Below are 10,570 nucleotides of genomic sequence, written 5' to 3' on the forward strand. Positions count from 1 at the left end.
AAACCTATATATTTGGGGGGGGGGGGAGTAAACTGTTCCATGTAGTGGATCTGTTAATGAATAATAAAAAATACGCATCAGTTTGTCTGGTTTGAATGCACCCTAATATGGCCCTTTTAACTTTGGCATTCATAACACTGAGCTTTCTTTTGAAAAATGGGAAAACCTGGTGCACACACAGTGAAGGTCTGGACAAAATAATTGATTTCAAAGTAGTATAGAGTAGACAACACATTAAGTTCATCACCTTGGCCCTCCATAGTGATGGGATGATAGTATTGGGAAATATAGACATCGTCTGATCACACAGATGGTATGCGATTTATTAATTTCTTTACAATAGGCAGCGGTAATAAATCCACAGACAGTCCATAAAAGCTTCCAGCCTGGACCATCCTAATTGGCTTTGGCGCGGAGCTGTGCCCTCTTGCCCGTGACGGCCTGGAAACCAGCCTTGATGCTGGCAACGGAGCAGCGGGAGTGGCATGTCTCGCACTGCAGGAAGTAGAGTCGTGTGTCCTTCTGGAGGATGGTGTCGGGGGAGCGGCATGTATGGCACGTCACATACTCCTCTGTGAAGAGGGAAAGAAACACTGGTGTGAGACTGGGAAGTAAAGCTAATTTATCGAATTAATCTTAACAGTAAGTTACTCAATATGCAATAAAAGAGCCTACGCTACGAATTGACATAACATGATCTCTGGAGAAACATCTCCAGCAGGTCTGGTTATGAACATGGCTTGCGAGCGATGTTGCATCCCTATCATATTAAACACATTTTTGTAAGTACAGTAGATAAACACCATCCTCTCATTTGCAATTATATGATTAACTGAAATCTGAATTATATCAATTAAATAGAGATGTGTACAAAGGTAGGACAATTGTCAACACAAACACTTACTAATATATCTTCGTAAGACATTCTCTATCTGTTTCTGCTGGAATCGTCCTTTGATGATGAGCTGATTAGTTCCGTCTATAGAACCACTGTTGCCATAAAAACAGTTTCATCCATGAATCCATAGCCTTCTTACACTCATTCATTTAACAATTATTTTTTAAGCATGATAACTGTTTTTCTTCAATTGCCAACCCAAACCGTACCTTGTTCCAAGCTCAGCCAACAAGAAGGCCAGGAGATGTTTTGGCTGGCGATGCAACCTGTCAAGAAATTAGCAAATGAGGGTAAGGGGGATTAATGAGCAAAATAATGAGATTCAACAAGTGAGAGTGAAAGTCAAAAACTCCACATCTCTAAAAAAAGGCAACAGGGGATCTCAGGGGACTGGCATATACGGTTGGCCGGTACCCAGATTTCCACAGTCATAACGTTTCTGTACCATACTGGGGTATACGGTATTTCCGGAACGGCACACAAGGGGCGCTATAAAAAAAGAAAACTTTAAATAAATTGGAACAGGGATCTTGATCCAGTAGGGATTTAATGTAGCTTGATCTTGACATCTAGTCACTTAGCTAGCAAGTTAGAAAACCAAATGCATTGCTGGAGCCCTGCGCTGGATATTATTTGACATCTTAAAAGTTATAACGTATAGTTATAAGCAGTGGCATAATACTGTCGGTATTTTGAAATACCCCGGTATATCGCCCAAGCCTAGTGGCATATCATTCTCACAGTTTGCAGATGTCTGTGAAGTTAACGAAGGAGGACTTCTTGGTGCCCACTCGGACCACCTGGGGAGGCTTCATGACAAACTTCCTCTTCTCCCCAGCCACCATGTCAGGGTTCTTCTCCCGCATGATGTTGAAGACGCGGTTCAGCAGCTATAAGGGAGGGAGATGAGTCAGCCTGGATTTTAGGATGAAATACTTGGGAAACACCACAAAAAAACATTCACGTCAACAAGACGTGACCAGTTAATTTTCTAAATGAAGATATGACTAACCATTCCTCTCTTTAAGGTCATGATGACCAGGTGTCTTGTCCTACATCTTAGGTCTCTTACGAAAATGTTCAGTTGGTAATAACTTGGGTGTAATATTCCTCTAAAATCTTAAAAAGTCTCTCTTGACCCAGACTTAGACTGTACCTCGTCATATGTGTAGTCTCTCTCTGAGCCCGCCCACGCAGGGCCCGACTGTGTGCTGCTGAACGTGATGTCGTCAGTGTTCTTTCCATCTTCATCTTCCTGGGCTGTAAACCACAAGGTATGACAGACCAAAGGTCAGTTTGCATGCTGGTTGTATTAATTAACCGCATTATAGCTTTTATCCAGCCTGTAAATTTGGTACACTCACCATCATCTTTGATTTCCATGTCGTCATCCATGTCGAAATTCACAGCCTTTGACTTCCTTTTCTTTTTTCCTAGTTCTAACATCAAGTCGTCCTCGTCGTTGGTTTCGGAGGGCTCTGCCTCAATTTTCAGCTCCTGTACATCGACAGTTTTGCAATACAGTCAATTTAATACATACTACAATGCCATGCCACAATAGATACACAGTATAATAGAACCATAACATTTTTACTTTCTACATATGCAAGGATATATCTTATCCCTAAATATGAGACATGAAGTGGACAAACTACAAGGTTGAAAGGAATCCATGTTGTAGATGAGTCAACAAACATCATTTAATAGACGCTCTTGTGAAAACGTGTTAAAAAAGAAGGCAACAACCTACACACTAAGGTCCACTGGCCAGCTCTCTGGACACTTGACCCAAAACGTACCTTCATTCCATCCTCTACGTCATTGTCAAATGTCTTTGCTTTCTTCTTTTTCTTCTTCTTCTGGTTGAAGAAATTTAAGTCGTCCAGGTCATCTGAGATTTCTGGAAAACAAACAAACCAAGATCAAAAAGTTTTACTTACAACAGGTCTTAGAAAATTCTGACTACCGGTACATGCTAACTCACCCTTTAGGTTTATATTATGTTAAGGTCTCGCCTTCCTCACCTTTCCTCCTTCCCTCATCCTCATCAAAGTCCACCTCTCTGTCCTCTCCTCCATCCACCTCCACCTCCTTCGTTTCTGGCTGTGGAGCATCCTCACTGGCACCGTCCCCTCCTTCTTCATCCAACATGAAAGGCTTCTTCTTCTTTTTCTTCTTCTTGGACATGTTGGGGTCAAATATCATCTGCAAAGCACAAAGCCAAAAGAAAAGTGTTACAAATGGCTGACCCCTATGACACTGTCAGTATTACATCTTGCAAATATATCTAGTTTAAAAAGCCTGTTGGAAATGACAAATATTGGCAGATTATGTGTTCCTAGTCAATGTTGCATCATGATAAGGAATTAATGTGTAATGTTAGCTAGCTTGCTGTCAATATGATAAAGAACAGCTGTCAGTAACTAGTTGGTATTTCACTAGTCTGATTGTTCAGGTGAAAATGCACAATTAATTGGTATATTCAGCCTGACGTTAATGCCTCCAAAATCTTGTAAATGTTCCTTACACGCCAGAATATTGAATACAATTACATTTAAACTCTGGCTCCCGAGTGGCACAGCGGTCTAAGGCACTGCATCTCGGTGCTAGAGGTGTCACAACAGACCCTGGTTCGATTCAAATCACAAATTATTGGTCATACACGTGGTTAGCAGATGTTAATGCGAGTGTAGCGAAATGCTTATGCTTCTAGTTCCGACCGTGCAGTAATATCTAACAAGTAATCTAACAATTTCACAACAAAAAAACTAAATACTGCATAGTTTCCGATTCCAGGCTGTATCACAACCGGCTATGATTGGGAGACCCATAGGGTGGTGCACAATTGGCCCAGCGTCATCCGGGTTAGGCTGTCATTGTAAATAAGAATTTGTTCTTAACTGACTTGCCTAACAACTTCTTAAGACTAGGGGGCGCAGTTTTCGCTTTTGGCTAAAAAGGCGTACCCATTTGAAACGGCCTATTTCTCAGCCCCCGAAACTAGAATATGCATATAATAGTCAGATTAGGATAGAAAACACTCTGAAGTTTCCAAAACTGTAAAACTTGTATTGCAGGCTAAAACCCGAGGAAAATCCAACCAGGAAGTGGCCCTGTTTTTGAGACCTCTCTGTTCCCATGCATACCTATTGCCCATTGAAAGGGATATCAACCACCCTTCTTTTGCTATGTCTTCCCTAAGGTGTCAACAGCCTTTAGACATAGTTTCAGGCTTTTATTTTGAAGGATGAGCGTGAACGACCACATTGCTTAAGTGGATAGGTGGGGGCTCTCCGAGTGATTTTGTGAAAGGCAGCCATTGTTTCTCTCGGTCCTAGTGAAAAGCCAACTGTCCCGGTTGATATATTATCGAATAGATATTTGAAAAACATCCTGAAGATGGATTATAAACAACGTTTGACATGTTTCTGTGGACATTATGGATATAATTTGGACTTTTTTCCAGCGTTGTCGCGAACGCTCTTTCCGGTGGATTCATGGGCATAACGCAGCAAACAAACAGAGGTATTTGGATATAAAAAATATCTTTATGGAACAAAAGGAACATTTGCTGTCTAACTGAGAGTCTCGTGAGTGAAACCATCCGAAGATCAAAGGTAAATGATTAATTTGATTGCTTTTCGTGACCAAGTTACCTGACGCTAGGTGTTCTTATTGTTTTGTCGAGCGATCGAAAAATTTACACAAATGCAAGTATTGCTTGCGCTGTAAAGCATAATTTCAAAACCTGAGACGACAGATGGATTAACAAAAGGCCAAGCTGTGTTTTGCAATATTGCACTTGTGATTTCATGAAATTATTTAAATAAATACTTCCTCCACTGGTTGTCTGTGAGGTTTACCTTATAGAGTGCTGGTAAGTATATGGTTAGGCACAGAGGTAGTTAGATTTAAACTGGACATTTTGTTTCTCTCGTCAGTAACTATTGAAACAAGCAATATTGACAAAAATGTCATTGAAAACAGGGGAGGATGGAGAACAAAAACATGTGTATATATTTATTTTAAAATCACAATAAAATTGTGTTCTTTATCCTCCTGATTCAGAAAATACTATTTGTATTGTCATAACATGCTTTGTTCAATAGCTAGTTAACGAGAGAAATCGAATATCCAATGTAAAACTAATTTTACATCCGTACTCTAGATAAACAATCCTTTCTTTGGATATTTTGTCTCACATTTTGAGCAGCTAAAGGACAAACCAAAGAGATAACCGGTAGTTTAAATGTAATTTTATTCAACATTCTGGCTTGTAAGGAACATTTAGATGATTTTGTAGGCATTACCGTCAGGCTGTAACTACTATAAAGTAATTAGTTGTGTTAACTAAACAATGTATCCAATTCCTTAGTGGAGCCGTATATGCTCATATTTAAGATGGCAACAACAATTAGACTGTTGACCATATGGATGGAAACTAGCAACGACGAATCACTTCCATTCGAGCACACATTGACGAAATGTCTGTTCGCTAACTATAGCAGCTAGCTAGCTATTGCATTGTCAACCACGAAACAACCACTAACAGCTGACGACTGCTTGTCAATGTCAGCCAAATTAAATTGAATCAGAGACTTTCACACAATGCCAAATAGTTCGCAAACTACATAGCTAGGATCTGACAATTTTTTTCGAAATGAAGCAGCTACGGGGTGGCTAACGTTAGCCAGTAGTTAGCTAGCTAGCTTACTGCCTCATGTCATGCTCACACATGTGTAGGCCATAATGACGTTTCTCATGAAGACGAATTTACAATGGTAAATCACTATATAAAACGGGATTAGTTACCTCGTCGTCTCCAGACATGTTTCCAGACTATGATAACGATTAAAATCCCGTGCAGTATGTGTTTTAACCAACCAAATCATTCAGTTTCGGGTTTCTTGCATCAGCTACCGGGCACTAGAAGATGCGCAAGCGCAGAAGTTACATCTTTCATGCGCATGTGTAGAACTATCTACTGGGATATGTTGTTTTTTGTGCTCCACCTGAACCTTTAGGTCAATGTCAATATCTACTAAGATGGAACACCTGCACGCAATAGGCTTTAAAGCAAGTACCTTTCACAAATGATACATTACTATTATTTCTAACTTTTTAACTATTTATTTTTTAAGCCACAATAGAAATCTTTTCCATAGTTTTCTTTGCATACTATTTATATTTACTACTGTATTTATATGTACAGAGCCTCCATTGAGATCCAAGGTTCACAACATGTATTTCATGCATGTTATAGCAAACTATGTGTTAGTTGCTGGAGCATTTTACTCAGAAACCCAGATATTTCTCCAACAATTTTATGGTCTCAAAACATAATTATTTTGCACATAAGTTATTCATTGGGGTTCTTATTTTGGGCATGTATTTAGCATTTTATAAGGATCACCATCAGCTGCTACTTTTCCTGTGGTCCAAAAAGGAACAAAAACAACACATCAAAACGAAACAATAGTCTACATCAGGTAGGTAGCCTAGTGGTTAGAGCGTTGGACTAGTAACCGAAAGGTTGCAAGATTGAATTCCCGAACTGACAAGGTAAAAATCTGTCGTTCTGCCCCTGAACAAGGCAGTTAACCCACTGTTCCTAGGTCGTCATTGAAAATAAGAATTTGTTCTTAAAACATCTTAGGGCTGCGATCCCGTTAATGGGATCGATATGACAACAGCCAATGAAAGTGCAGGGTGCCAAATTCAAACAACAGAAATCTCCTAATTAAAATTCCTCAAGTATTTCACACCATTTTAAAGATACACTTCTTGTTAATCCCACCACAGTGTCCGATCTCAAAAAGGCTTTACAGCGAAAGCACCACAAAAGATTATATTAGGTCACCACCAAATCACAGAAAAACACAGCCATTTTTCCAGCCAAAGACAGGAGTCACAAAAAGTAGAAATAGAGATAAAATTAATCACTAACCTTTGATGATCTTCTTCAGATGACAATCATGGGACTTCATGTTACACAATACATATATGTTTTGTTCGATAAAGGTCATATTTATATCCAAAAACCTCAGTTTGGATTGGCGCCATGTTCAGAAATGCCTCCAGAATATCCGGAGAAGTTGCAGAGCCACATCAAATAACAGAAATACTAATCATAAACTTTGATGAAAGATACATGTTTTACATAGAATTGAAGATAAACTTGTTCTTAATGCAACCGCTGTGTCAGATTTCAAAAAAGCTTTACGGCAAAAGCACAATATTCAATCATCTGAGAACAGCGTTCAGCCACAAAAGCAAGCCATACAGTTACCCGCTAAATTGTGGAGTCAACAAAGTCATAAATAGCATTATAAATCTTCACTTTGCTGATCTTCGTCAGAATGCACTCCCAGGACTCCCACTTCAACAAGAAATGTTTGTTTTGTTCGGTAATGTCCATAATTTATGTCCAAATAGCTACTTTTGTTAGTGCGTTTGGTAAACAAATCCAAAGTCACAAAGCGCGTTCACTAAAAGTCAGCTCATGGCAGACCTTACTCATTCTCCTTCGGCCCCACTTCACAGTAGAAGCATCAGACAAGGTTCTAAAGACTGTTGACATCTGGTGGAAGCCGTAGGAAGTTGAAAACCTACAAACCTCAGAAATCCCACTTCCTGGTTGAATTCTTTTCTCAGGTTTGTGCCTGCCATATGAGTTCTGTTATACTCACATACATCATTCAAACAGTTTTAGAAACATCAGAGTGTTTTCTATCCAATACTACTAATAATATGCATATATTAGCAACTGGGACTGAGGAGCAGGCAGTTTACTCTGGGCACGTCTGGGCACCTTTTCATCCAAGCTACGCAATACTGCCCTGCAGCCATAAGAAGTTAAAACTGAATTGCCTAGTTAAATAAAGGTAAGAGAACTTTTTTTTAAACAATACATAACACAAGACATTGTGCACTATACAAACAACAATACAATATCACAATGTGAGTGTGTGTTAGGGGAGGGTTTCCCAAACTCGGTCCTGGCCCCCCGGGTGCACTTTTTGGTTTGTCCCCTAACACTGTACAGCTGATTCAAATAACCAAATCATCATCAAACTTTGTGATTTGAATTACAGAGTATATTACTTCCAAGTATATTACTTGCTAAAGTTCAGTCCCTGGACGATAAAGTAGACGAGCTCAGGGCGAGGATCTCCTTCCTGATTCCTGAGTTCCAAATTAAGCAGCAGCAGCTGAAAAGATGAGCTCCTACAAATATTGAAATTTAAATGTTTTTTTTAGAGTAAAGTACATCGAAAAAAAATCTAAAGAAAACTGCAAACTGAATAGGAGACCAAACAAGCAGCAAACAAAGAAGAAAGGCTTTTGAAAAAGTAACAATTTTTTCATAAAATTATACCGTTTTCTTAGCTAGCTAAGTTGTTTACCTGTTGCTAGGCAGTTGCTAGGGACATTCCTGGAAGAAGCTAGCTAGCTAACAAGGAGTGTCTAGTTGGCAGAAGAGAAGAAGGGACAAAGAGGGGACAAAGTGGGACAAAATAAGGTCAGAAGAAAAGGGAAAGGGGGGAAAGGGGACATTAAGGTGAGGCAGTCCTCTAAAGACACAAAAGACAATAATACAAGAAACAACACTTCTATTGCCTCTCCCTCTACGATACGCACTTCCGGGTTGGAGCGAGTAGTTGCATTCCGCTTTGCTCCACAGGTAGTATTACATTTCATTTCATTACAGTACAACAGTTTGATTTGTTTGATCTTAGCTGGCTACATAGCCGTCTTTGTATCCAAGATAATTGTGTAGTCTAGAGTAATTGTCGAGGTTACCTAGCCAGTTAGAGGTTACCTAGCCAGCTACACTTTCAAACAAAGTCAACAACGCAGCCACTGCTAGCTAGCCTATTTCACCAGCCAGCAGTACTATATCATTTTAGTCAATAAGATTTTTTGCAACGTAAGCTTAACTTTCTGAACATTCGAGACGTGTAGTCCACTTGTCATTCCAATCTCCTTTGCATTAGCGTAGCCTCTTCTGTAGCCTGTCAACTATGTGTCTGTCTATCCCTGTTCTCTCCTCTCTGCACAGACCATACAAACGCTTCACACCGCGTGGCCGCTGCTACTCTAACCTGGTGGTCCCAGCGCGCACGACCCACGTGGAGTTCCAGGTCTCAGGCAGCCTCTGGAACTGCCGATCTGCGGCCAACAAGGCAGAGTTCATCTCAGCCTATGCTTCCCTCCAGTCCCTCGACTTCTTGGCACTGACGGAAACATGGATTACCACTGATAACACTGCTACTCCTACTGCTCTCTCCTCGTCTGCCCACGTGTTCTCGCACACCCCGAGAGCTTCTGGTCAGCGGGGTGGTGGCACTGGGATCCTCATCTCTCCCAAGTGGACATTCTCTCTTTCTCCCCTGACCCATCTGTCTATCGCCTCCTTTGAATTCCATGCTGTCACAGTTACCAGCCCTTTCAAGCTTAACATCCTTATCATTTATCGCCCTCCAGGATCCCTTGGAGAGTTCATCAATGAGCTTGACGCCCTGATAAGTTCCTTTCCTGAGGATGGCTCACCTCTCACAGTTCTGGGTGACTTTAACCTCCCCACGTCTACCTTTGACTCATTCCTCTCTGCCTCCTTCTTTCCACTCCTCTCCTCTTTTGACCTCACCCTCTCACCTTCCCCCCCTACTCACAAGGCAGGCAATACGCTTGACCTCATCTTTACTAGATGCTGTTCTTCCACTAATCTCATTGCAACTCCCCTCCAAGTCTCCGACCACTACCTTGTATCCTTTTCCCTCTCGCTCTCATCCAACACTTCCCACACTGCCCCTACTCGGATGGTATCGCGCCGTCCCAACCTTCGCTCTCTCTCCCCCGCTACTCTCTCCTCTTCCATCCTATCATCTCTTCCCTCTGCTCAAACCTTCTCCAACCTATCTCCTGATTCTGCCTCCTGAACCCTCCTCTCCTCCCTTTCTGCATCCTTTGACTCTCTATGTCCCCTATCCTCCAGGCCGGCTCGGTCCTCCCCTCCTGCTCCGTGGCTCGACGACTCATTGCGAGCTCACAGAACAGGGCTCCGGGCAGCCGAGCGGAAATGGAGGAAAACTCGCCTCCCTGCGGACCTGGCATCCTTTCACTCCCTCCTCTCTACATTCTCCTCTTCTGTCTCTGCTGCTAAAGCCAATTTCTACCACTCTAAATTCCAAGCATCTGCCTCTAACCCTAGGAAGCTCTTTGCCACCTTCTCCTCCCTCCTGAATCCTCCTCCCCCTCCTCCCCCCTCCTCCCTCTCTGCTGATGACTTCGTCAACCATTTTGAAAAGAAGGTCGACGACATCCGATCCTCGTTTGCTAAGTCAAACGACACCGCTGGTTCTGCTCACACTGCCCTACCCTGTGCTTTGACCTCTTTCTCGCCTCTCTCTCCAGATGAAATCTCGCGTCTTGTGACGGCCGGCCGCCCAACAACCTGCCCGCTTGACCCTATCCCCTCCTCTCTTCTCCAGACCATTTCCGGAGACCTTCTCCCTTACCTCACCTCGCTCACCAACTCATCCTTGACCGCTGGCACATCCCTTCCGTCTTCAAGAGAGCGAGAGTTGCACCCCTTCTGAAAAAACCTACACTCGATCCCTCCGATGTCAACAACTACAGACCAGTATCCCTTCTTTCTTTTCTCTCCAA

The 10,570-nt window shown here is 41.9% G+C and overlaps 1 protein-coding gene across 1 annotated transcript; it reads right to left on the reverse strand.

The window, feature by feature from the left end:
- Window positions 1-297: 297 nt before the first annotated feature.
- LOC129840486 (eukaryotic translation initiation factor 2 subunit 2-like) lies at window positions 298-5,868 on the reverse strand. The gene is made up of 9 exons (XM_055908406.1): window positions 5,711-5,868; window positions 2,923-3,103; window positions 2,698-2,798; window positions 2,263-2,395; window positions 2,055-2,158; window positions 1,640-1,788; window positions 1,108-1,164; window positions 905-990; window positions 298-572 (listed from the first exon to the last, which is right to left on the reverse strand). Exons 1-9 carry the CDS (start codon window positions 5,726-5,728, stop codon window positions 397-399), a joined length of 1,005 nt encoding a protein of 334 aa, XP_055764381.1. The 5' UTR covers window positions 5,729-5,868; the 3' UTR covers window positions 298-396.
- Window positions 5,869-10,570: the final 4,702 nt, after the last annotated feature.

Source organism: Salvelinus fontinalis, chromosome 3, assembly GCF_029448725.1.
Source record: "Salvelinus fontinalis isolate EN_2023a chromosome 3, ASM2944872v1, whole genome shotgun sequence".
In the NCBI taxonomy this organism is placed as follows: Eukaryota; Metazoa; Chordata; class Actinopteri; order Salmoniformes; family Salmonidae; genus Salvelinus; species Salvelinus fontinalis.

What these genes read in the sequence shown, in the direction of transcription:
- LOC129840486 (XM_055908406.1), bottom strand. An exon ending in GGATGAGGGAAGGAGGAAAG is followed by an intron (nt 2,799 to 2,922) that starts GTGAGGAAGGCG and finishes TTTGTTTTCCAG; the next exon opens with AAATCTCAGATGACCTGGAC. An exon ending in GAGACTACACATATGACGAG is followed by an intron (nt 1,789 to 2,054) that starts GTACAGTCTAAG and finishes CCTCCCTTATAG; the next exon opens with CTGCTGAACCGCGTCTTCAA.